The sequence below is a fragment of the Oreochromis niloticus genome, linkage group LG17 (genome assembly GCF_001858045.2).
Source record: "Oreochromis niloticus isolate F11D_XX linkage group LG17, O_niloticus_UMD_NMBU, whole genome shotgun sequence".
Lineage (NCBI taxonomy): Eukaryota > Metazoa > Chordata > Actinopteri > Cichliformes > Cichlidae > Oreochromis > Oreochromis niloticus.
In genome coordinates, this window is record NC_031981.2 from 32,946,133 (window position 1) to 32,974,117 (window position 27,985).

A 27,985-nucleotide genomic window follows, 5' to 3' on the forward strand; every position below is an offset into this window, starting at 1 on the left:
TATTAAAAGTTGGCAGGTGTTCAGCTTTATGTTTTTACATGCAGTGGGTCATTTGATAAGTAGTATTCATTCACCTTGAAGAGTAAAAGAACAGAAAATAAATACCCTGCAGCACGATGAAAGAGAGAGGCTGGGACAGCGATACTGAGAGTATCCATTTCTTCTCTAACGGTGTATACAGTACGGTACCTGCAAGATATGAAAGGAGATCAAGTCAAACACACTCTTGATTTTGTATGCTAGTGCCAGCGAGGCATGTAATGTCACACAAACGAGAAGAGCTAGTCAGGAAACTCTTATATTAGATTAAACTGGATGAAACTTGCACAACCTCTGTGCTGTAACCAGGTCATTACAGAAGAGTGAAGGATATGAAGGAAAGAAGGACAAAAGGATCTATTTTTGCAGAAACTCATTAGAAGACACCTGAATTACTGTTATATTAATTCAGCGATTATATGCACTCATTCTAATAAAGGACAACCCAAAATTGCAAATTAAAAAAAAGAAAAGAACAGTTTAATTAAAAAATGTACAGATTTATAACACATGCATAGATGGCCTTGTGCAGATGATCATATTTCTAGGTGGAGCACACTTACGTATGCAAACCCACAAATGTATACAGATGTATGCATGGCCTTCAAAAAAATTTGACTTATAGAAGATTAGATTGGAGTAGACAATCCCACTAGACAAAACTTAGATGCTTTTTCGTGCGACTGTCTCTTCTGCACACTAAATGGCCAGTGGTGTGCTCGTTTCTCACATATGTCTTCCTCCTCATGTCCAACTATCCATTGTTATGTACAATTCGGCACGTGTTGTTATTTCCCTCCTCTTTAAGGACCTACCAAGGCTTTCCCATCTTCCCTACAGAAAGGGCCATGACCTCAGACCCCAACACTTCACTTAGAGGACAAAGAATAAACATCCCATGCCAGCATAAGTGGGGAAAGCCCCTGGCCTCCTTCTACAGTCTTATCCAGAGTCTGAGAACAGTTCCAGACCTGCCACCGATGACCTTAACCTTGTTTACACTGTAGATGGATTCACAGCATTAGCAGCAAAACGTTTGTAGCTTATCATGAAAAATCTGGATCCTTTCTGAACAAACTGATTTTCTTCTGCATATGTAAATATGTTGCTGTGAACGTTTTATGAGTTTTGAATTTGTTGTGACATAACATAAATGAAGTTCTGACAGACATAACTACAATAAGGAGAGGAGAACTGAGTAATGTATAATGAGTAAATTCATTATTCACATAAAGTTTTGCATGCTTTGAGAAAAATTGTCCTGCAAATTACATTGTTGATGGCATATTTCTTTACAACAAATGATCTCAATAGCGAAAAAGTGTAGTACTTCCACTAACGCTAACATTTAAAGCTGCTTTAATATGTTTATTTTAACAAATGTTAAAGGCAGGGTAGAATTAAGCAAGGGCTTGATTAAAGTAGATGCTTTGAAGAAGCAGTCGCTCCTTGGACTTGGATGACTGGTTCAGCGCTAAACTCTGAATGACAATGAAAATAAAATTCAAAACCACATGGAAATGGAAAGGTTTCTGGAAAAAAAAAAACCTTTCATTTTACTATCTGATTTTTTTCTGTTTACATTTTACTTAATTCAAATAGAACTCTGACCAAAAGACAGCGATTTAAAGAAAAATACATGCTTGCCAAACTTACTGATAAATCCAGTAGATGCTAAATGCAGTAGACGTTTTACAGCACGTCACGCAAAAAAAAGAGTCACCATGATGAACAATGTTAAAAGTCACGATTCAGGGTGAGGTCACTCACACTGAACAACAACGTCATTCATTCCCAGAGTCTGTTGAAGCAGTTTGTCTCAGTCCTACAGCATCTTTAAACATCTTTCAGCTCATTTCTATGGTCTTATGTATTCTCTGCTCATTCAGGTCCTTCCTGTAGTTCTTATCATTGGTGTTTCAAACTGTCCAGAAAGTAGTGTTAAAGGAAAAAAAATGCAATGTACTGTGTACTACAGCATCAAACAGCAGATAAAGTAAGTGGTTAGCTGGTTAGTATACTAATGTATTTAACAGAAAAGAACGAAGCAGGGTTGAAACAAGAGGAAATGTCAGATATGACATTAAATATTGTGTCTACTCAGCATGTACAGGAAGACACCCTTTTCACAGTTTAACTCTTTGCTGCTACTGCACTTCACTGATTTTCCCACAATGCACAAGTGTAGTCACAGGTTAGGTCTTTGCAGAATATACTAAAACACAGAACGCTATTTACGCAAGGCACGGCTGAAAGTGACATCAAACAGCCCCTAGACGCGGTGGTGGACACACACAATCATTTCATTGTCCCAACCTATCTACATATATGTCATCAGCTCCAAGATATCCAGCTGAAGCGTCCTGGAACATATGGAGGGAGGGAGGGAAAGAGGAAGAGTAAGGAAGGGAGATGTAAAGATGCAGGGTGCACTGATGAGCGGCCAGGAAGTGGCCCTATTGTTTTCAGGGTCACCTCGCTTTTCCTTTCAGAGCCTTTCAGAGGTCTGTCCTCTCCAGCGGGCGGCGTCTTACATAAACATGACTCCTTGTCAACCCAAAAAAATCTATCTTGTCTGATTTCCTTTCTGATCTCAGGAGGTCTTGGACAATAGTTTGCATTTTAAATAGTAAGGGGTGGCATTAAACTACAGTTACGATACACAAGAAGAGGGCACGCACAAAGCACGTAACAAACAAGATCATATGAATACTGGTTGAACTGTATCCACAGCAACAGGATACCAGTGTTTGAGAAAAAAAAACAAACAGGTTAGACTAGATCATATAGTTGCACCTGTATGTGGGTATTTACATATAAAGTCACATTCTACCTCTTCCTGGTTTGGCAGTGTAAAAACGACAACACTGGCTCCATCCAGGTCTGCCGTGCCATTGGTCAGAAAAGAGGCAGGAGGCGGAAGTGAGAGAGAGCGTACCTTAGTTACAAAGTTACCTATTAACTGGATGTTCTTGGAAGCAGCTGCTGAGCACACCTCGCTCAACCTTTGCATAACATTTCTCCATTTCATAGGGAAGGCAGCAGAAAATGTGGCTAAGGTCGATGTGAAATGTGCGAGCCACGGAGATCTACTCTGACAGGTGACCAGGTAAGGCTTTAAATCAACAGCTAGAAGAGAGAGGTTGCCAGTGTCTTCCACACACTGGGATATGTGTTTTGGTTTGGTTTTGAACTGAGACAAGGAATTATATCTGAATATTGTGCAACAATATCACAATGGGAGAAATTTAAAAAAAAAAAAAAGAAGCAGTATTTAGCTGTTCCAAAACCATGAAGTGTAACATACTTTTATTTACAACTTGACTGGTTTCGACTGAAAAAGGAGGACAGTTTCAGGCACGCATTGCCAGAAAAAATCCAAAGTATATCAAAAAATAATATGGTTTTCATTAACAGTGGAAATCAGTAACATATTTTTTTTCCTGCAGTGGAGTCATTTAGTGCTGCAGCAGCTGAAGGCCATTCTTTCTCAAGACAGAAAAAACACACTATCAAAGTGTGTTTACATTTCTATGACCTGCACTGCCCTACAAACTGAGCACACAGTGGTTCAGAACTGTGTGCTCACTGCTGTGCTTTATTATTTCAAAGTATATTGTACCATAGAAAATGAGTGCATCTGCAGCACCTTCAAAATGTACAAAAGCAATAAGCAGTATCTCTGCTGTGTGTAGTTCCTACAATACTGTTTGTATTGGAGCCCAGGCTCCGAATAAAACACCACAGGCTTGGTAAACTGTGAGCTGTAGGACTTGTCAGCACCGAGCTCTCTGCCAAAGAGAGACAGCAGACATTGTAGCCAAGTCAGGTGAGGGTTCATCAAGGATTAGCTTTAGTTTTAGCTAAGGTTTAGCTAGTGGCTTTCACCCAGCTGTCAATGTAAATGAAAAAAATAAAAAGACTTTAATGTAGTACATACGACAGCAGTTAAAAGAGTTCATATCTCAAGAAAACAACCCCAACAACAGCAAAAACATTTGAACCGATATAATAAAAACTCAAAGATCCTAAAGAGTTTGATGCCGACCTTTAACCAAAGGTGAATGTACGGATTTTGGAGCAGGTACATGTTTTATCTCAGTGATTTGTTTGGGTAAAATTATAACCTTTAAGAGAACAGTCGAACACTACAACCTTTAAACCCTTTCGCCCACTCTGTAGTTGCTACTCGTCTTAAAGCTACTCAAACCTTTACCTCATTTCTTATGAAGTCACGGCAAAATGGCACACAATTTATGAACTCTTTTACTTATATAGTCTCCGAATGACACTTGCTGAATACTGACTGACATGTTTTCCACCTGCTGTTTTTACCCCAAACAAAAGAACACCATTAACAGCTCACTCTCCTTTAAACAGCATGTGTCTCTAATTTCCCACTTTAAATGTGTGGAGTTTAATTAAGAAGGTGTTAAAAGTCATTTTAAAATATCAAATAACGTAGTTTTTGCTCTCGCTGCAGGTTGATTATTATCTTTTTAATTAGCCATCCCTAAGCTTGGGTTTTATTCTTTGTGTGGCTGAGGCTTCTATGTTGACACTGCCATTATTCCAGGACCAAAAGACAAAAACCAAACATGTCATTTGCGAGTTCATTTAAGCTATTATGATCTTGGGTATAGTTAGACAACGCCAGCACAATACACTAATCATTTTTCAGGGCGTAGCTTTCATACTTCCAGTATGTGAGTTAAATAATCAGGCTCATAAACAATGTCTCTGCCAGCTGTTTTTAAACCCGCTGCTCAATTAGATCTTGTGCCTATTATCACAGACAAACAATAGCACGGCCTGACTCCTCCACACATTTACAAAGGAAGACAAAAATACAAAACTTGGCAGTGGGATAAGAGGCAAAGAGGGAGGCCTGCACGCTGCACTGTGGATTGTTGGGGTGAGGGTCACCCAGAGGACGGCTTGTGGTTTGAATATAAATATCTGTGATTATTTCAGCCAGGCAGAGAGCGTAAAGCGTGAGCTGAAAAAGTAAATCCATTTTTGTGATAAGTGCTTATCAAAAAGCCTGTTTTTCATGTCTGATTCTGGCTCGCTGTTACATGAGCTGAAAGAAGTTTACCATATAATTTGGTGTCACCTCCTGTTGCGTAATCAGATTTGAAAACATCAAACTGCTTACAGTTAGCCTTTTCAAAGGAGCCTCGTCACACTCCGTGAGCGGAACATAATTTTGATGTTTAATTCAGTTTGATGACAGAGAAAGCATTTCATGCCCTCTGGCCATCATTAGCGTCTACAAACTGACGCTGGACTCACAATTTGGAGAGGCGAAACAAAGTAAGGCTGCGAAAAACTGGCTCCTTGCGTTTGAGAGTGATATTCAAACACAGGCGCAAATGCAGCTTTTTCACAGATGCAACTTTGCATACAAGCATAAACAAATATACAGCGGCAGTGCACAGTCACATTCTGACACACATATTCTTGGCTCCGGGTTGATGTGTATGTTTTGCTGTGCTACGCCTGTGTGAGGACAGAACGGGAAGAGATAAAGGCAGCTCTGTCGGTGTGTTTACAGCCAACACTGCTGAAGAGAATAGCCTAAGAAGATGAAGGGGAAGTCGCCTAATGGCCACAGCTAAAGAGCCGGAGCTCTCTTGCTGTGAAAAATCACCTCAGAGCCAAGAAAGCGAGCAAGAAACACAGAAATCTTAAGCACGCCCTTTAAAGCAACCACCACTATTTTGGGGGAAAGAAAGACATTGTAAATTTGTTTTATATCTTTATAAACCACAGTTAGTTTAAACTTTTATTATGAAGCTGGTACAGGAACAAAGTCATAAAAACCAAAGTCATAACTGTCGCATTGTGGGAACCAATGTTCTGCGCTCTTCCTGTGAACTGTGGCGGAGCACGTCACCCAGTCACTAAGGCCTAATTTCAGTGGGTCAGCCTTCTGAATAAAAGCAGCCTGCAATATTCATGACTACTCCAGCACTTCCCATCGCTGCTGACTACAAATCAGTCCAGCCAATTTGCAAACCAAGCCAAGATGCGTCAGTTTGGTTTGCAAAAATTAATTTAGATGTTATAACAGTTACAGTTTACATGTTCATTTTTTTTTTACTGCCACTTAACTGCTTTTTCTACAGTCACACTAGTGGAAACAGTGGTTCATCTGTGGCATGCATCTATTGCTGTAAATGTGTGGTGCACTAAACTTGCAAACTTGTTGCAGTAACCAAAGGCAAAGACAAGTGCTGGCTCATAGGCTTGCCATGTGATTCTTGGGGTTTTCTTTGTATTATTGTATACCTGACTATATAAAGTGCCCTGAAGCAACTGTTGTTGTGATTTGGGGCTGTATAAATACAACAGAATTGAACTGCAAATAAGGGCAATAAAATGGCAATAAGACAGAGTCAGCCTGCTATCAGCTTTTGGCAATTATGTATGTTTGTGATAACATGGTGATTAATATGATAAAAATAACAAATCTGTTGTTGTATAAAAATATAGAAATTCACATTCACATGAACTTGCCCACAAAAAGCGAGGTAGCCCCTGCCAGACAACGATTTAACTGCAAAATAGCAAAGGTGCTTATCAACCATGTTTTTATATAGGAATACAACCAGAATACAAGAGGTTGGCAAGCGGTTACGATGCATCTATTGCAGAAAAACACGTTCTCACTCCCAAAGGGTAACATTTTACTCTAGGTGACAAATCGTCGGTATATTACGCTTTCCCAACACGTCTCTATATTACGAGTTCGGAAAAATTAGGAAACATGAGAACCGTTTGGAATGAATCTACACATGTACGTTTATTTTACTTAAATCGCTTTGGAAAACACTATCTAACATGATTAAGGTGGCGGTTAAGGTTAGGGATAAGGTTATGGTTAGGGCTGAAATACACGGCTGGAACGTGTGTTACCGTAGGAGCGTCATTCTATTCTATTTCATGCACAATCCGGCACGTAGCATAGGAACCTTTACCGATCCCATGGAACGTCTCCGGACATGACAAATCGTAGGTATACTACGCGTCGGGAGTGAGAACAGGCTGTGCAGACAGATGCATCGCAGACATATTGTGCTCATCAGTACAAACCAACCCAGATCAACTGGAATATTATGACAATTTCTCTGCAATTATAAATTAGGTGGCAATACTTGCAAACCTTTTCTAATCTGTATGAGAGTAACTGTAGTCCATCTGAGACACAGTGATTATCTGGAAACAAGACTGCCTTCCAACAGGCAATCGCCTTGTGATGTAAAGTGTCAATGCAATGTTGCTTCTTTTATTTAACTAAGACACATTTCTATATTTATAGTGAGCTATAAATCTATCTACAGTCAATATAAAGGTTTTTAGTAAAAAACAAACAAACCCCAAACATCTTATGATCTAAAATCTAGATCAGAAACATAAAAATATACTGTAGGTCCTAGTAAAAAACAGTTAAGAATGGACATCACGGACAAGAGCAAAACTTGTTTGACTGCATTTTTGCAACTCCAGTGTAAATACAGGGGGTCAGCCCGTAGTACTGTGCATGCAAATATGAGTCTACTTTGCAAATAGCTGAGCATAAAGGTTCTCTTGTGGATGACAGGTTTGTATTTGCATTAAGAACATCGCTGATATGCTCCTGTCAACAAAATACAAGTGGAACGAGCGTGGCACGCATTCCTGAATGTAAGCAGAACACGGGGGTTTATAATCCAATGTATTTGCCTGTTCTGGAAATATGATGATACATTTGACAGCTGGTTACCCTAATTTGGGGAGGAAAAAAAGTGGGTGGAAATGCAGATTCTGGCTCTGTCAGGGAGGATCACACGTGCATTAATAATGTGTTTGTTTCATTTCATAAAAGCAAGATTTGTTTTATCACTTTTAAAAATTGTGATCTTTGCAGTCATCAGTAGAGAGTTCTGTCTTTCAGCCAAACTAGACAGGCTGTTCCCCATTTCTTTTTGCTACACAACACAAATGGAAGTGATGTCCCGAGATGCTGCGCTTTTCCCATGTGGCTCAAATTAGATGGAATTTCCTCTCAGTACTGATTTTCCATGAAATTCCATTTTAATTTTTCTATAATAAACAACAAATGTAAGATCTTCTTGCCCATTAAGTCTGAAGTTTTGTAGGACGCTGTTAAACATGCAAAGTTAAGATTCCTTCACACACACACTCACAGATTACTCATTTTGCCAGTGTTTTGTGTAGCATAAAGGAAGGGTTCTACAGTATGTGGGACTTCCTGTTTGTGACACACTTTTCCTGTTGTGCATGATATCCTCCTGATTTCCTGACAGCTCGTGCTGAGTGATAATTTCAGTATTTAAAAGATCATTTAAAAGAGCTTCCTTTTATGATGAAACACTCACTCTTCATAGATACTTAGTGAAATATTTAAGCTGTTTGATTGTTCATTTTCGTTTTGTGTGGCTTAGTTATGAAATATGCATTTAATGCCACAAAGATTTCAAAGCACCAATGCACATGGGTATCATTTACTGGTAATCTACATAACTGAGGAGCTTTTTACCCCAGTTTTATAAGATGCCTTTGTAGGAAAGTGTGTAAAATAAAAATATTCATGCTTCTTTTCTTTTCTTCTCTTTTCTACTTTCTCCAGATCCATATGTAACTACAGCAAGAGGTCTGTGGCTCATATTTCATTGCATGCATAAACCGCTTACGATACCAGCACCATTCACCTGGTACTGAACTGAGGCCTCCCCCCCAGTCACTCAACCTTGCCGCCAAGCGGCGCTCTGAAAGTTAAACTCCTCACTAGTCAACAGACAACTAACTCCCTCATCTGGGGAGATGCCAGCCCTACAACAGCACTTCTGAATCCCACAGTGGCTTTAATTAGATGAAGGCAATATAACACGAACCACTGAAAAGGGCCAGCTTCAATTAAAAGGAGTTCAAGGGTCTGCTGGATCTTGTAGAAAGAGAGTGACATATGTGTTTGACACGCCTGCAGTCCATGGTTTCACGCTTGAGTTAATGGTACCGCAGAGCAAGAGAAAAGCCTCATTCATCAAGAAGCAAACTGAACTACAAAGTGGAGGTCTCTTTCTAGAAGAGACTGCACAAATAAGAGGCAAAGCTAAATGGAACCATCACTAAATGGCACAGCTTTACCAACAGCAGCAACAAATGGTAAGAGTTCAGTTGTTTTAGTAATGTCAGATAGAACGTTTATCAGCAGGAAATTTGTCTCTGTATCTCCTCTAATGGCAGAAGACGGTAAATACACAGTTTCCCATAGCTGAAGCTTAGTGTGGGTATCTGGGTTCTTTCCACAGTTGTGCCACCTCAAAGCCACAACATTAATTAACTGGAATCGACTCCTTCTCTTCTCTAACAGACACTTTGACAGCCAAACAGACTGGTCACAGCTGGGAGTTCTTCGTGGCCGTCCTCATCGCAGCCATCTTGGTCACTGTTATTATTGCCATTACGGCTAAATATCAGGTGTTTCGGCGCTTCCTGGCGAGCTACAGACACACACGTCTGACGGAGAGTGATTCTATTAGCCACTGTGACCCATCAGGTTTGCTTTTTATGAATTCAATTTTAGAGATTACTGCATGCTGACATTTGTTTGTACATTCAAAACTGAAAGCAGAGCCAATGCCCAGAGTACATTTAACATCTATAGATTCATGCAACAGCTTGCATAAGAAAGCATTACACAAGAAAATAAGCAATATGAAAAAAGTTTACTTGTGCTCATAGTGTGCTTTGTCACAGCTTAAAGCATTCTTTTCAAATCAACAATAGACCAAAAGATTATGTGTATGATGAATGACAGGAATTATAAGCTACCTCTGCAGTTACTGTTAGCGCTACAGTGGTTTCCAGCTCATTGTCTTTATTTTCCGGCCCTGCTGCTTGTGGACAAAATAAACAACCTGCCCCCGTAGATGGTCAGAAATTAAAAGCAGATAAAAACAGAAGCAGTCCTTAGAAGCTGATGAAGACCAAAACGCAGCACAACAATGATTAAATATCTGAGTTTAAAAAGACAAAAACACTACTGGAGATCAGTGTCCAGTGCTGTGTTCACAGTGCATTCAACTGCCTCCACGTGGAAATGAAAATATCATCTAAGCCGATGATCACATAACAACACAGCAACAATTAATTTTTGTACTTCGGATGCCATGTCTGGGCAAATGGCTTGCATAATGTTTCCAAAAATGAGAAATGCACACTTACAGTTGAAGCAAAACGAGACTGCACAATTATGTTTTGAAAATCTTTTATTAGGCTGCTAGAGAGCTGTTTAGAAGAACTGTGTGTCTTTAAGATGCACTTTCCGGTTATGAGCTAATACAGCAATTAAGAGCTCCTAGAAATTGAGCCCTCAAATCCAAAGCTGTCTGTGCTCTGTTGACTTACTAGGCGAGTCTTTTTATATTTGCAAATGCTGATAACATGGTTGGACAGAATGACTTACTGGACTTGGCTTCTAATGATTGTTGGCTGTGGGTTTTTTTATTTGCTCTCTTCTTCTTTTCTCATCGTTTTCAGGCCTGGAAGTGGGGTTTACCATGCATGGAGCACATGGAATGCACCCTCACTGTATGCCTCCAGTGAGCGAGGAGGATGACGACGGCTTCATTGAGGACAACTATATCCCGACAAGTGAGAGACAGAGGGCCGAGAGAGCGGCCGAGAACATAGAAGAGGACACGGAGGAAGAGATTTATGACAGCGAGTTTAGCATTGGTTAGAAGGGATGTCTCCACACCTTCTGAACCACTGTTCTGGTATTTGGGCCAGAATTGAGCTATTCGTTTCACTCCATCTGATCCTTTTCCAATGGTTTTCATCGTTTCTATCTCAAAAACTGATCCTTGGTTAACAACTGATTGCGTACATAAAGATAAAAAAAAATTCCATTATTTCTGGAAAGTTTGGAAAGGAATATCCTGATGTCAAGCGCATTATCATGGCAGTAGTTCTCAGTGTGGGAGAACATTTCAACATGTTCTTATGGGAATAGCCTCGCATTAAAAACACAAATCATGGATTTTTGAAAATGTACTTGAACAAAAATATCTCCCATAAAAAAATAGTAAATTTTGTTTAAAAAACCCAAACCCAAACAAAATGTAAGTATACCTTAAAAAAACAAAAAAACAACTTGGGTACACCTTTTTAAAAAAGGAATTACACCTTTGTTTTTTTGTTTTGTTTTTAAAAAAAGGAAGTATACCCTGTTAAAAAAAAGAAAGAAGAAAAAAGAAAAATAGGAAGTACGCCTTCAGGTTCAGAAGCTACTATTATCCCTGTTAGCAGGGATAGTTAGCGTTTTTCATAATTGTTCACCAGTCTCTGATATCAGCTTGGTACAATTTTCTTGATCACTTGTCCTTTTAAAATTCTCAGTTACCTCAGCATCATTTCAAAGATTTTTTCCCCATTCCAGAACTCCATTTATTTCTCTGAGGTCTATTCCCCCTTTACTCAAATGGCCTCAGGTCATAGCTGAATCAGTGACTGATCAGTGACAAGCTGCCTAATTTGTGAGGCCTTAGTGTAACACAGTATAGATGTACAGCTTCCTCTCATGCCTCTCATGCAAAGCTGCATTTGGTTTGGGAAACATAGCCAAGGCAGTTTTTCTTTAGCTGATTAACTGATTACTTGATTTGATTTGATAGCACTGATTTTGGCAATTAATCGTATACTGATGCATAGCCATAGTTAAGTAAGACTGACAACAAGAGCATACATTGCTTTGCTCAGTGAGTGTACTTTAAGTACCATGCACTGTATAACACCGTTTTCTTTTAAAATGTTTTTTTTCCCTGACTTTCATTGTAATAATTGTATGGTTTTGGATGTTGCCTTACAAGAACATTACAAGAAGAGTCATATCATTCATTTGTGCTGTTACGGTACATTATTATTATTATTATTATTTTTTTCTGCAACAGTACATTTTTTTTAATTAAATTGTACTGCAGCTCACATATAGCATAAGCAGTACTTGCAGTTACTTTTCAGCCTTTTGAATCCTGTTTTTTAAGAAACTACACTGAGATTTGTACACAAATTCAGTTAGACCTCAATAAATATCTACCTGTAAGTGAAACACTTGCTGCATTGTCATGTATTTTGAACTGAAATCTTTCGGGGTTATTTCTGAGGGCCATTTCTCCACCATTAATTTGTGGATTTTGCTTGTCTCATTGGACACAGAGTGGAATCATTACACTCACCTGTCCTTTTAAACTTTGCCACGATGTTATAAACAACCATAATAAAGGCTGACAGTGCGCCTCGAGCAGAGGCCTGCAGCGCTTCGGATCCCAGGAGACGGCGCCGATGATGAGAGGGGTCTGACAGGTCTGTGAAGCTGTCAGCCGAGGCACCCGGAAACACGGCGTGTGAAGTTGACACTGAAACCGGAAGAAAGACGATCTCACCTTCAAATTAAAAGGATAATGGAACGTCGTTTGCTATGATGGGTGTGTCTCATGTCTTAGAAACCCCCCACCCACCCACCACCACTATCATGACCAAAAAACAGGACAAAATAATAACTAAATAATACTTATAATAATAAAATATTACCACTCCCACTAATCATCACTATTCCTTTCATTCAGAAAAGGTTAAACTTCTTTTTTATGCTGCCGTATAGTTTAATCTATAGATATAGATCGTCTTAATGTCACAGTAATGTAAACCAGATGGCAGCCTTTTTCCTGCAAATATTATTGTGGGCTGTGGGAGTAGAAAAAACGAAAGCATGGATATTTTTAAAGTAATGTGCCACTGAATGTATTATTTCTGAAGAACAGACACATTAAAATATGATTTGCTTAAGATATTTGGGGTTATTTATTTTAAAAAAAAGTAGCCGGAAGTCGTATTTCCGTGACAGTAGCTAGCTTGATGCTACGGTCCGGAAAAGCAGCGAGTTGCAGCGAAACGCGTTGACTGTACAGTGTGGAGGAGAGGAGGAACGAGGATGATGGGAGCGAATCGTATTCCACTCAAGTGACCCATATCTTACAGTAGACCCAGATATTATTTAACCTACTTCTTGTTCTCGAGGATTTTTCTCCGTCAAGATGTCGGCGTCAGCGATATTTATCCTGGACCTAAAGGGAAAGGTAAGTTTGTGGCGACTTGTTGGTGAGGAAGTTGACATTATCAACGCAGCACCTGCCTCAAGATAGACAGTTTGCCAAAAGGGGGGGGGGGAGTCGCACAGGATATTTTCATTTTTATTGGTTTAATCTGCAGCTGTACATCACATGCCGCATACACTTTTATTTGTCGAAAACTCTTTGCTAATTTAACTCTGAACCACCCGTACAGAGCAGACAGGAAGAGAAGCTCAACTTGCCAAACTCGTTTCACCAATGTTCAGTATACACAGAGGGCTTGTTCTTGTGCAGCGATGCAGCCTTTATTGTACGTGATGTGTCCTATTTCGAGGTCTAAAACTTTATCTTGGGTAGCCCTTACACGCCATCCAATAAACAGTACAGTGGTTGGTTTAAAATAATGGGGAAATGTGTGTGGACATGAGGATGACATACATTAGAAATGCATCTTAAGAGACAAACTCAAGTGAAATGCTTGAAGGTTATGTGATCTCAAGGTGAAAATCTCATTTATTCATAAATTTGTACTCATCAGTTAGATGATTACAAAAAAATCTGCAGTCCTAAAGGTAATAATTTGTCACTTTTATGTATTTCATTAATACTTATTTGATATATAATTATTACATAACCTTAATCAGTCCAATGTAATAATTTCAACCATAAATGTCATAAAAAGCAACTACCCACAGCAAAATGTTACGTTTTTAGTTGATCTAGTTTGTTTGGGTAGCTTACAAACCCATCACTCTTTTGTTTTGCTCTCGTAAAAGCCTGAGAAAACCAGCTAACGTTCACATTAGGAGACAAGTCTCAAGTTTATTTATTATTTTTGCAAAAAATATACTTATTTTTATGTTGATCATCTTACCACAATACTGAACCACCTGATTTAATTGTTTCAGTTCTAACATACGTGTAAGTTTAGTTAGGCAAAACAAGTAACAAGTTACCGTTAACCACAATGCTAGCCTTGGTCTACCACCTGACCAAACTATTTTAGTGATTAAAATGACAGTGTGGTAAATTTTGACCCCATTATGTTATATAGACTTCCTATTGTGTTTATTGTAAATATACTCTCTCCTTTATCTATGACAGCTATTCTAAAATGGTTTAATGTAATTATAGTTTTACAATGATTTTTCTGCAAGAGGGTTGGAGTTAGTTTCAGGGCTCCTGCTACTCTAGACCTAATAGCTGTGCTCCACTGTAAAACATTAAAATGTGGTGATTAAAGTGGAAAGTAATGATAAAATAACTTATAACTTAACTAAAAAGCAATATTGCTAAAAATGGTTAAACTAATGCATAAATATATATATTTGTTTCTTGGGTCTATGGATGACCCTGGAAAAGACCTTTCCATTATCCGTGCCCCACCGGCAGCCCATTTCCTGGAAAAACACTATGAAAAGCTGCACACGTTCACAGTGGGAAACATTTTTAGGATTATAAATATCACAGTGTTACATATAAATATACAGCTGGAATTATAAATGACCCCAATCACTCATTAAAAGGATAATACTATCTTCACCATGTATTTTCTCTAACCTTAACTTATGTTTAGGACAATGAAACAGTGTTTGTGGAAATGATACTGAAAGTCACGAGGATCATGAATGAGGCAGTACTTGCTGTTTTCTTTAATTGTTCATTAAAGTATTTCTACAATTTCTTACTACTTCATATGACTCTATAAGCTTGTAGAGTTAATTTATGTGGGGCCAAAAAAAGAATTGCTGAAGAAGCCTTATATGCTTGACAACATTACCCATTAGGGAGAAGGATCAGTCCCGTCGTAGCCTGGATGTCTTATTGTACAGATTAAAGGTTTTCTCTTTCCCTCTCTTGCGATCTATCCATCTATCTCTGCCCTGAGGCAAATCAGTAGTATCTCTTTGCCTTCAGTCTTCACCCTCTCTCTGCCCTGACTAGATGAGGTCCTCTGTTGTAGCAGAAAATTGTGAAACAAATCTGAGATGGAAAAAAGCACGAGAACAGTCCCAGCAACACTGTAGATAAAAAAAAAATAAAAAATTAAAGGTTGTAGTCATTAACCCAAAGTAGTTATGGATAGATAGGTAACCTGCTTAACTATACACATCCATAGACCTTTTGAACTATTGCTACTGCAGAAGTCTGTAGCATTTTTGTGTTTTCAAGTGTGCCAACCCACCCCAAGCCCTTAGTGCCTGGTCATGGGCGCTAGACTGCACTTGCTGTGTAGACCTAAATGTCAGGCTATTGAAATCAGCATGGCATCATTTGTTCTCTGCGATTCCCAATAGAATTTTTAATGAGCAAACATGCTCAAGCTGACTTTTTGGGTTGTAATGAGTAATGGCAGATTCCAATAGCTGGAGGCTAACATCTTCAGACATATAGTATATTTGCTCAAGGGGCTACAGCTCTTAGTTTTTGTAATATATATTTAATTATGTTGGACAATGCACATTCATCAACATCATAATGGTAATGTGCAAAACCTTTCTAGAAGACTGACTCATTTTGATTAGCTTTTTGTTAATTTAATTGTGTCCACCATGAATCCCTATTTAATTATTTTCATACTGGTTGATTTATCCATCTTTCTATCCATCTGTCCATCCATCCATAGATCACATCCTCTATGACACTCACCCACCAAGAGTAATGATTTTGGGGAAGGTTACACCCTGCACACCTTGGATACCGGTCTTTTGCAGGAATAACAAAGAGAGACAGACAACCATTCACACTCACTTTCACACCTATTGCCAATTTAGAATTGCCTGTTAACCTAACCCATGCATGTCTTAGGACCACGGGAGGAATCCAGAGTACCCAGAAATAGCCTATGCAAGCACAGGGAAAATATGCAGGCAGAAAAGACTACTGGAGGGATCGCCTTCAGATTGTTTTAGATACATTCCTGGACCCTAGAGGATGAATGTGCATGACTTCGGTAATACACATTTTGCTAACAGTGTAACAGTTTGTGGACTGACTTACAGCTAGATCAAATTTGTAATTTAGTCACTTATTTAGATGCAAAACAAATCACATTCTCATCATCATCTGCTTGTGTTTGGTATCATATTAGCATGCACACTAAACTGTGATTAATATAGTAAACATTGTATCAGCTAAGCAGAAGTGCAATGCGGGTTTGATAGAGCTGCCACTATGTCTGTAGACTTAGTCTTATTGGACAAAGAATGCTGCAGCTGCAACAAGCCCCCTTCTCGAGGCCCTTTGAGTATTAACAATATTTAATGGTTGCAGTTGATGGACCAACTCAGTGGTGTCTTTTTGTATTTTTCAGTGGTTTATTATTTCAGCTACAAGTCATGTAATGTTAACTATTAGCAGCTTTGAAATGTCATTCAACATTTTCTACATAGAAATTTATTTTAGTACAGGAATTCATCTCATAGTCAGATTGAACTTAGTGGGCTTAGTGTAATTTACAAGAGTGTTGATGGGTGACACAAACTGACATTAGGTTCTTGTTTTTTTTGTTTTGTTCCTGTTTGCCTTCCGGTCATACGGCCCAGCGAGGGGTGTCTGTTGCCATGTTTCTTTAGAGGTTAGCAGTGAGTGCTTTCTATTGATTTCAAACATTGAAAACAGTCATTGATTGGCTTGTGTGACCCAGTAACAAACTCCCATCAAATCCCCACGGCGATTTTCCCCGGCTGATTATGTTTTATTTTATTTATTTATTTTTTTAAGACCACTGATGGTTTTAATATATAATACTTTGTTGTGCTGGTAAAATCCAATTATAACACCAAGAATTGCCTTTTGTCTTGTAGATTAAACAAAGAATGGATCAGCACATGTAATTCAGTTTATAATAGGGCTAACTGGCTGTATTTTATACTTCAATTTTTATATTATGCTTCGATTGTTCTTATTTCCTTTTTTGTTTTTTCCTTTTGTTCCCACTGAACAAAAAAACATTTCTTGGTTTTGAAATGATTTAGTTTTACATAAAGATTTTTAGCTCCCTGTCACAGTTGAATGCCATTTAAAACAATTAGATATAAAAAATATTTGTGATGCACGCTGATATTCCAGCAAAACTTCCCAAACTTTAAGCAGACACTACTCCGGGTTAACTTGAAAGGGATACATTCCCACTTGGTTGTAAAGAGACCTGGATTATTAAGTAGCTGTGCTTTGCTTTGGGGCACAAAATATGCTAACTGATTGCACAAGGTTTTCTGTCTCTGCTGAAAACCGTGCAGCACTGCTTGTTTTTCTGGAAATTTGAGTTTAACTGACACACGTTTGAACCAGAGTGGCACGGCAGTGATATGTTGACACTTCCGTTTCCTAAAGGTAATATAAAAGTTTTTACAAGTCATGCTTATGATTGGCACCGTTATTGTTACCACAGACTGTGGAGATACCAGTTATTTTCAGAATCATCATAATTGGATGATGTGAAATGTCTCTCAGATGCAATTTTGGTGGGTTTTCTTTTGTGTTGTTTTTTTAAAGGTGGACATGAATGCACTAAAAGAGAGAATTACACAGAGGAGAATCGGTGGATAAAGCAGTCAATAAGAAACTCGTCACAGCTCATCACAGTAAATGAAAAGAGTGATAAACTTTCTTGGTCTTCAATTGATTTACTTTCTCAAATAGAAATTAACTTCAGCCAACTTGTCAAGTATGTGCACTTGTTGTCTACGGCCAGCGATGTTAGTGGCCTTTTCTTTGCGGTCCACATGTTTTATATGCTATTGTAAGGCTTGTAAGTGCAATAGGAGGCAAGTGTTATAGTGTTATATATTTGGGTGGTTTATATTTTATTACAGGCACATATTTCAAATGGATTGATGGTTATTATAATTGTTATCAGTGAATTTGTTAATAGTCATTTAGACAATTTTAATTCTCTTTTTTTCAATTAGAAATTGATACTGTTATATCCAGTCATTTAAAACAAAGAAAATAAGTGAATCATCAAATCAGAAATGCTTGACTCAGCAAATGTCTGTGCCTTCTTTTGGAAAATCACTGTTGACTAAGCAATTATTCCCCTTTTTGATGCAGTAACCAGAAATGATTATGACCACCACATAGGTAAACCTGCTGTTGAGTCTAGTCTGGAATATATGTTTGCTGGTGTTCTTTCCATCTAGGTGTGATTTTAAAACTGGCAATTCAAAGGACACTCTTCCATGGGCTTTCAATATTGGAGCTCTTTTTTGATATAGACTTGCTTATAGCTCACTCTCTGTCTGGTCACCTCTGAACTGTTGCCTGTGTGTGTTCTCCTCTCATAGAATCTGATCAGTGGCCTGTTCATATCCTTCTTCTCCCCCAGATTACTTTACTTTGCTGGAATGTCCTTTTTTTTATTTCTTATTTCCTCCTGTCTTTGTTGCATCTGCCCCTTTGTGACCTTTGTGCAACACAGGCTCCTCCATTAAAGAAGATGGGAAGCTTTTTGTGTATGTGTGCGTGTGTGTGTGTGCGTGCATGTGTGTATGCTTGCCATCTAGATCCCTGAAGCGTAGAAGCTTTGATCTCTTTCTTCACTTCACCGTGTGCGTCCGGAGACTAGAAAGACTGCTGACTCATCTTGTTGTGTTTGTCTGTGTGTGTGTCTGTGTGCGTGTGTATGTATGTTTTCATTAAAATTAGGAGGTGTGGTGCTTTCTCTGGGCTAAATGAAGCAAGTCTTGTCATATCTGTGACTAGCATCGCATGCTGATTGGAGATGTTACAACATTCAGCCTCAAGTCTCAAGATAGACCTTGATACAATTACACCCCACCCCCCAGTGTGTAATATAGAACAGATCTGAAAAATGTTCTCAAACATAGTTTAAAACTGCATTTGTGTGACATGAACGTGCACACTTTTGTCATCATTTTAAATCCTTGACTTACACGAAGAGTTTCTGGGTCAACTTTTTCTTGGTTCAGTCACGTATTGTTCTTTTTCATGCTGTGTTTTATTTTCATTGTGTCCACAGTGGAGTTTTTTATTTTTTTCACAAAGTAGACACTGTGTCTTTTGTAGACGTAGCAATTGGCTTATAAAGTCAACTAAAGCAAAGCCAATATATCAGGGTCTCTTGTGACAGTGGTCTGAAAAAAAACCCCAGAATATGTGCAGTCATAAGTTTTTTATTTTTTACTTTTAGAAGTACAATCACAGACATGTACTCACTTAACTAGATTAGTAGCTGTGGTGGGTGTGTAAGCTCACACCCGCCTTTTATTACAAACCGGTTCCAGCTCTTTTTCGGTGGTTGTTGAGTCACTGACAAAGAAGTGGATTCAGGGTTCACATATGTGTTTGCACATTTTCCAATTTGCAACTGTTTAAAAGTGTGTCTGTAACTGCTGGAAGTGCTATTAGTGTTGCGGGTATATAGTAACGAATAGAGTTGTCACAATACTAGAATTTCAAACTTGATACCGATACCCAGGAAAATACTCAATATTTGACCCCTTTCTTTTATAAAGGAGGAAGGAAAAATGACAAAAAAATGTGTTTTTGGTAAAGATTAGAGCAATACAAATATAACATCAATCACAATGTTTTCGAGTTGTCTGGCATATAAAGTAATGTAACTGTAACGTGGTGCAACCCCTCCCCCAAAAAGGACAATAATATTTATAGGTGGTTTGAGGTAGTACTGTGCTTCTCACGACTTTGCACTTTCCTTTACTGATCATCTGATGAAAAATGTATCCTCTTCCTCCTCACTTCAAGCCATATTTTCTAAACTGGGGCTCTAATACACAAAAAAGTGCTTAAATATGCCTATCTATTCCCGATATAATACCAATTGCTTATTATCAGTAGATAGGCTAAACAACAATAGCTGGTTACAAACTAACATTTTACTAGCTAATGTTAGGTTTGAGTGTCCTAAAAATCCCTCCGATAAACCATTTAATTTTTTCACTCTCGCATTTATTTGCTAAGAAACAGAGTCCAACAACATTAGATACAGTTCAACGAAAGTTTCACTAACACTAGGCTAATAGCAGCTAACAGTGCTATGAGCCTACAGTAGTGCTCACAGACAGAAATCTTCACTGACTCATCTCCTCTTATTTGACTCCTTTCACAAAGTTTTAAAGCCTCATCCAGAGTAAATTGACATGGACACTATTGTCAGCCTACACTTAATTCAGACAAATGACAGTCAGAGTTGTTTGTCCTATAGTGGCCACCATAGCCAGGATTATGCACTTGAATTGAGAGGGGTAATAAAACAGAACTTGGACATCTAGTGGAGAAATTTGTCACATTGTACCTTTTAACATTATCCGCTAGCCACAACCTCAGTGATGACTTAAGAAACGGCTAATGTTGCTATCTGGTAATTGCAAATATATAAATGGTTAAAGGTATCAATGCTGTAGCGAATGGGTATCTAAACTGATAGTAATTCTTATTAGTTTATTATCACTTAGTATCTTAGTACTGTCTCTTTTGAGACATAAAATGAATGTTTATAAGGGAAAGCCTAAGAATTAATGAGAATTTATTTTAAATTTGGTTTTAAGATTTTTTTTTTTGCCAATTGACAGCAAGGAGGAGAATATACCTTAAATGCCTAGTAGGCGTCGGGGACATTGCATGCCTTTGCTATCATTTCAAACCTGGAAATCTTCCGACCCTTTCTAAGGTCTGCTCTTATTCTTCTTTCAAGTTGAGAAGTTGGTCATTCATCATTCATGATCAGATACCCATCAGTCCATTAAAACTACAAAGGAGAGATTCAAGCTGGAAACACATTTTGCACATTTCCACAGAGGATGAAAAAAATATATAACCCCCATTCAGGAGGTTAGAAGGTTTTTTTGTCAGCTGCTGGCTTCTGTCGCTTCTTTAAACTTGAGTGCAGGTTCGGTATCTTAGCCAAAAGCTATAAATATTTAATGACAAAGTCCTCTATAATATCATCCTCCACCTCTGTATCTTGTGTGTTTTATGTTACTCATCCAGGTTCTGATTTGCCGTAACTACATGGGAAACATGGACATAAATGTGATCGACCAGTTCATGCCCATTCTGATGAAGAGAGAAGAAGACGCTGAGATGACACCGCTGATCAGCCATGGCTCCGCACACTTCATGTGGATCAAACACAACAACCTTTACTGTATCCAAAGAGACTTTACTGCTGTGTGATGTGCTCTGTGGTGCCTGCTGAAAAGAAGCCTTCACTGCAGACACTATAAATATCTATGGGAATTCTGCACTTTACCACAGTATAGTTTTCCATACTGGCTGACATTCCTGCTTTAGTTCTTCAAAGTGACAGCCCTCCCATCAACCATTTACAGCATGTAATACATATACCTTAATTGCATGTTTCCAGGACAGATCTATAAGAAGTCCTGTGTTTCAGGTTGCTTCTGAGCTTGTCCAGTTAAAACACTGAACACAGATTCACTGTGATGTGTTATTCACTGTCTGCAATATTCCACACTCAGTCTTACTTACACATTATTAATTCAGGAACATATTCCAGTTGTTAGTAGTATTCCCAGTGCACTGCATTACACAGCTGAGCTCTTTTACCACCCTGTGGCCATGTTTTTAGTTGCTTGAAAGTCTCACACATTCTGTTAACTTTCAGTTATGCTGCATTCGTCTCATAATTACTCCCAGTAAAGGATAAAACATGCCTGCTTCATGTCTTCTAACAGATTCCAAAAAGCCTCGTTTGCCTCTTGTAGATAAAAAGTTGTTTCTTAACAGTCTTTTTTTCAGTGGTGGCAATCACTAAGAAGAATGCCAATGCTGCTCTCGTGTACTCCTTCCTTTATAAAATAGTACAGGTGAGTGTGATGTTTACAGTTCATACTTTCTATTCCAAGGAAGGAAAAGTTGCATTTGCATTCTCACATCGTCTGATTTTCTGTGTAGGCAATACACTTGGATTGATTCTATTGATGAAATGCACAAAAAGTTCGTGTTTCTGCACCGACAGTCTTGGTTTTTTGTTTGGATTTTGTTGTGTTTCTTGCAAATTACTTTGTGACATGTACGGTAAAACAACAATGGCACTCACAGAATACATCCCTCTCAAACTCCTACATTTGTGAGAACATGACCTGGAGTGGTGCCACATTGTAATAGGCTCCTTCTTTGATCTCCACCTCTACCTTCCCAACACATTTCAGGAAATATGGCTTAGTTTCACATAATTCTGCTAGCAGACGGCCGGATAAACAAACAGCTCTTGTCTTGCTAGAGGAATAAATGTAACCAGCTTATTGTATAAATTATTGGAATAGGTCTTAATAAGCTGCAGTATTAACCAGTTGACTATGAAGTGCAAGCGTATCTATTTGTTTTTCCCCTATACATATCTGTTCAGCACTGATATATGAAAAGATAATAATAAAACTCTTACTGTGGGATAGTAATAACATACAGTATGTGTGCACTCAATGTAAAAAGTACAGCTCAGCAGCTTGCATAGGATTTTTCACAGTAGCTGTTTGTATTTCTGTTTCTAGGTATTTAAGGAGTACTTTAAGGAGCTTGAGGAGGAGAGTATTCGCGACAACTTTGTGACGGTGTACGAACTGATGGACGAGGTGATGGACTTTGGGTTCCCTCAGACGACTGAGAGCAAGATCCTACAAGAGTAAGACAAATCTCACACAAGTTGAAACAGTCCACAAACCATTGTGCCACGTCTGCTTGTTCAAGTGTAAAAACACAATACCTCAGACTGGGAAGCATTTTAGAGTCAAATAATAAGGCCGCATTTTATCGAAATATGCAAGCATAGACGGAAATACAGTAAATAAAAGCAAAAAATACTGTACAATTTTAATGAGCTTAAAAGTTAATATTTGGTACGACCACCTTTATTCTTCTACACAGCCTGAACTCTCTTAGGCAGCTTTCTTGTCATTTCTTTAGGTTGTTTTCGAGAATAGTTCTCACGCTTCTTGAAGGACTTTCAAAGCTCTTCTGTGGATGTTGGCTGCCTTTTGTTATATACTCTGCCAAGATGATCTCACACTGCTTCAGTAATGTTAAGGTGTCTGGGGAGGCCAATCCATTACTGTGCGTGTGTGTGTGGTTTGTTTGTTTTTTTAATCCAGGTAATCTTTTACTGCATTGGCAGCGGGTTTGTCATCATTTTTATGCTGAAAATTAAGCTTCTGATGGCATTGCATGGCAAATTCTGACAAGCTGTCCAACACCACTGACTGAAATGCTGCCCCAAACCATGACAGGGGCTTCACTGTGTTTTACAGACAGCTGTAGACACAGTAGTCTCGCTTGTCCGCCTCTGTACATTCCGATAAAAATTTAAAGCAAGAATTTTACATCTGGATTTATACCTTCATTAGACCAGTTGTCACTGATTTTCAGCTCAGTACTTGAGTAATTTGGCATACATCGGCCTTTATTCCCTGTTTCGTTTCCTTAAAAATAGCTTCTTGGCAGCCACTCTTCCATTGAGGCTACAGTGAACAGTAGTAGTTCATCTCTCAGTTCCAGTTTCAGGTCTTTGCTGGATTTATTCAGATTTCCTAAGAACATGACTTCTGATCCTCTCTGCTGAAGATATTTTTATTTTATTTTTTTCCTGCCACTTGTTGTTTTGTCCTCCAATTGTCCAATTTCCTCACATTTTTAAGGTAATGCTGCATACCAGGTTTTTAGCACGTGGTTCTTTGGGAATCACCTTGTTGGTGCAAAGATACCATTTTCTGCCTGTGAAACTGTTATCTTTGGTAATTATACTAGATTCAACTGGAGAAATGGGAGCAAATTATGTGTTTTTGCGACAGGCTGCTGGTAACAAAGTGCCTAAAGATACAATTTAAAATGCAGTCTTTATAAAATTGTCTATAATATTAAGACACAACACTGGTTCATCTCCTGAGTTCTGTGCAAAAGAAAAAAAACATTCCAAAAATGTCCATGTCTGAACTAAAAATGAGTGAAAAAGCAGCCAATGTCCAAAGAAAACTCTGAAAAACCTTCAGAAAGCCTGGAATGACTATTGCAAAAGAGAAAGCTCCTTGGAGGTAAAATATAAAGACATGAGTGGTGAATAAAGATTTTTGCACGGTACGGTATATTTTGTTGATATTTGTGCTCACACTATTGTGAACGTTTTAGCTAACCATGCTTGTGCCTATTCCATTAAAAGAAAAAAGGAAAAAAAGACATATCATGAATGGCCAAACGCTACAGTAATAAAACTGTGATACATTACTTTTCTCATTGCAACACCATCAAACTCTGTCTTTTGATATTTTCTCAGAGACACCCAGTGGCAAAAATTACACTCTGTGCGGTGCAAGTAAAAGAGGGCTTGTAGAAATTGCTTTGGTGATTTTATATTGGACAAACCATGAAACAGCATGGCATTTAAAATGAACACTAATCAGGCTGATGAGGTGAAAGTTACAAACTCTCAAAGGCCATAATTGCTGCGTTCCTGTCTGGTTTTAATGTAACCACATTTACTCAAGTGGTACCTGTATCATCCATCAGGGAACAAAACAGGAGTTTTTCAGCGAGGTAACAGCTTCATATTTAATGGTGCAAGTTAGCGGGAGAGAGGGAATGAGAGCAAATGATGATTCTGTTTGAAGTGCTCTCGGCCATTTTTTTCCTTCTCATTCAACTGAGCACAACTGGTGACTAAAACTGTAATGAATGGCTCAGCTTTATTCACTGAGTGAAATGAAGTGAAGCCACTGCTATTCTTTGGACCACTCGTGCTTTGTGTTTGAGCTGTACACAGGGTTGTTTTGCTTTTACCCTCCTCATGGCTCCACAGAGAGACTTTTGTATCCAGGAGAAGGATCAACATTCACTCTGAAGCCCGCAGCACCACAGGCACATAGACTTATCGCTTAGTGTGTACATTTTATTTGATTATTTTATTTTGCTGTGAATATATGGTGCACGCAATTTCTTTGTCTTCTTTTTTTTGTTATTGCCGTTTGCTGCTGCTGTAACAATTCGTCACCATCTTTATTTACAGGGTGCTTTATCAGAAACTTTCACATTTGCATAATGTATTGTTTACCTTTTTCATGTTTTATGTGTAGTAATACATGATTGATGTTTAATTTAATGTGTTTTTTTTCACAGAGGTTTGGCTTTGGTTATGTGTGTGTGTGCGCGCATCTGAGTGTCTGAGTTTCTGAGCGTCTGAATACTGCTGATAATTACCAGGCTCCTGTTGGCACTCATACACAATGACACCATCAGCTGGGCACACTCAAGACACTCAGACAGAAATCCCTGCTCTTCTCTTCCCCAAGGAGCCACACAATTGTTGTTTCTCACACACTCTCTCTTTCTCTCTCTCTCTGACACACACACACACACACGTTCTGTCTCTCTGTCTGCAGGCTACTACAGTTCTCTGACCTTTCCATGCCCCCAACCAGCACAGAAACACTGCTCTTCTCTTACATTTTAACACTATCTACCTGGCGAGAGTATAACTGTGTGTCTGTGTGGGTGGATGCAAGTGTGACTGGAGGGTTGCGTATGCACGTGAGCGAGTTCATGTGTGCACATACGTAGAAATCTTCATCGGCGCGTAGGCGTGTCTGTGTGTATGCGTGTGTTTCCTTTGACTGCTATTGTTATGCTAATCCATCAGTTTGCTGCCAAATCAGCTTCCAGACCCTTTCATTAGCATTTCTGAGGAGAATCAGGGCAAAACAGAACAAACAGCAAAGCAGCAAAACAATCCGGCGTCAACCCCAAACCCACTCGTCGCCACCTTTCATCTCTCAGCACTTACAGACTTTCCTACATGTCAGCATGCATTCAAGACCCGCTAGGTTGGAGGAACTAGGGCAGAAAACACAGAAAAATCTTCCGCCTCAATCCGTCAATCAATCCAAAACTTGTTTATCTGGCACTTTTTGTGGATGAGATTAGATAGAAAAATTTGATTTTAAGGGAAAGCAAGACTCTTTTTCTTTAGCAGGATTTCACACGATTAGAAATCGCATGATCTTACAGTCAAGTATGTTTAGAACAAACGTAATTAAATAGTTTTATAATAAGAATAGTAAAACTGAGCGCAGAGAGCTGCCACCCAAATCCTTCAGTTTTGGAGGCTTCACAGCAAGTTTTGTTTATTTTTGTCCTTTTTTTGATGTTGTCTGCTAAAAAAGGGAAATATTTTATATGGCATTTTGTGTAATAAAACAATACTAAATTTAAGCAATATTGTCTCCTTGATGCTACGAAAAAAGTGTTTATTGCAGGCTTGAAGAACATCTTTTTAAAAAGTTATATATATATATATATATAAAATTGGAGTAAATTTTCTGGACAGTATTTTTATAGGTTAGCCTTTAAAAGTAACACGTCTCCTTACAAGATTACTGCCATTAACATTAGTCTGTTACTTTACAGTGATACATGGCAAAAGTCATGTAAGTAAGTAGTAGTTACATTGTAACACATTCTGCCCGGCGATTTGATGTACCTGCACTTACAGAGTATCGTACTGAAGTCACATTTCCTTTTAACTATTCATTGATGGTGTACATTCATACAGCTAACACCCACAGCCAATTTAAATTCACCAGTCAACCTAGCATGCATCTCTTTGGACTATGGTAGGAAACTGAGCCAATCAGGAGATTAAAACCTGGAAGCGTTATTCTGTGGGGGGACAGCGCTAACTACCACACCACTATGCTGCCCAGTACTGTTTTGCAGATCAGTGGCTTAGATGGCACTAATAATACAGGTTACATTCAATATATTCCTGAAAAGTACGAAAGGTGAAATGATAAAAATTGCATAGCTGCTTTAGATATTCTCATTTTCAGCAAATAGAGATTTTTGAGGTTTGGAAATGCACCTGGAGCATTCAGGTCATTGATATGTGGTTGTATCTAAGGAAAGCTTGAAGGCCCGAATGGGAGAATGAAAAGATGAGAGACGGCTAAACGGAGGAGGAGACAAAGTGTCAGAGTAATGAACTCAGAGGATGGAGATAAGCGACTGCTTCAGAGAGTGCACTTTGGATCACTGTCAGTCTGTCTTTTTTGTGCCAATGTCAAAGAAACTGATAAAATTCAATTTAAGCTGATACTTTTTTGAAGTACGATGAATAATTTAAATTTCTCCTGCCAAGTACCAGCATTTAATCATTGTGAATAATATTATACTCAGACACTAACACATATCTAAATACTTACAATACAAAAATGATTAATAACCCTTAAACTGGAATAACTGTTTACACTTCATATTCTGGGGGGAAATGATTGGGAGGCAGAAATATCCAGACAGCTCTGCAGTGGAAATGAGGCCACTGAGAAGTAAACAGTGATGGGGGGCAGGTGTTTGGGTAAAAGAGGCCTGGTCACATGATGTTTATCATAGTGCAGCTCCCTCTTATTCTCATGACAAGTCATTATACATCCCTGGAGACGAAGAGGACCGGTGAAACAAAGCTTTACAGCTTGGTTAGAAGAGATGAGGTAATGCAGTGCTCTGTTCTCGGGTCTGGATAGATAAGCCGATGGGATCTAGAGGCAGAATAGTTACATGTTAAAATGTATAATGAGTTTATTGATTTGTTCTTGCTACAGTTAATGCTAGACCTAATTTAGAACAGTATATGTACATTGTTGACATTTTTCAGAAGTTGCACCATTAAATATTTTTGTCATCAGCCTAGCACTTAAATTATCTAAATGTATGTGTTTAATGGGAAAGGAGCTTTCTGTATCGGTATATCCTGAATAATATCATCAAGTACCATAATTCTTTTAGTATTGAGCATTTTTAGTGTTTAGTGTTTTAGCACATCG

The 27,985-nt window shown here is 38.5% G+C and overlaps 2 protein-coding genes and 1 long non-coding RNA gene across 3 annotated transcripts in view; 2 read left to right on the plus strand and 1 right to left on the minus strand.

Annotated features, from left to right (window-relative positions):
• Nucleotides 1–12,944, minus strand: LOC112842632 (uncharacterized). Its single transcript, XR_003214497.1, has 2 exons — nucleotides 12,285–12,944; nucleotides 1–189 (listed from the first exon to the last, which is right to left on the minus strand). It is a non-coding gene; the product is annotated as an uncharacterized LOC112842632 (long non-coding RNA).
• Nucleotides 2,991–12,157, plus strand: lg17h1orf210 (linkage group 17 C1orf210 homolog). The gene is made up of 4 exons (XM_003452350.5): nucleotides 2,991–3,148; nucleotides 8,675–9,210; nucleotides 9,419–9,604; nucleotides 10,588–12,157. The coding sequence occupies exons 2-4, from the start codon at nucleotides 9,162–9,164 to the stop codon at nucleotides 10,788–10,790; spliced, it is 438 nt and encodes a 145-aa protein (XP_003452398.1). The 5' UTR covers nucleotides 2,991–3,148; nucleotides 8,675–9,161; the 3' UTR covers nucleotides 10,791–12,157.
• A 13-nt stretch (nucleotides 12,945–12,957) lies between the features above and the next one.
• Nucleotides 12,958–27,985, plus strand: part of ap1m3 (adaptor related protein complex 1 subunit mu 3) — a 32,351-nt gene continuing 17,323 nt past the window's right edge. The window contains exons 1-4 of the mRNA XM_003452333.5: nucleotides 12,958–13,184; nucleotides 21,153–21,309; nucleotides 21,924–21,991; nucleotides 22,676–22,806. Of these exons, the coding sequence (XP_003452381.1) occupies nucleotides 13,143–13,184; nucleotides 21,153–21,309; nucleotides 21,924–21,991; nucleotides 22,676–22,806 (398 nt within the window). The 5' untranslated portion in view covers nucleotides 12,958–13,142. The remainder of the gene's footprint in view (nucleotides 13,185–21,152; nucleotides 21,310–21,923; nucleotides 21,992–22,675; nucleotides 22,807–27,985) is intronic.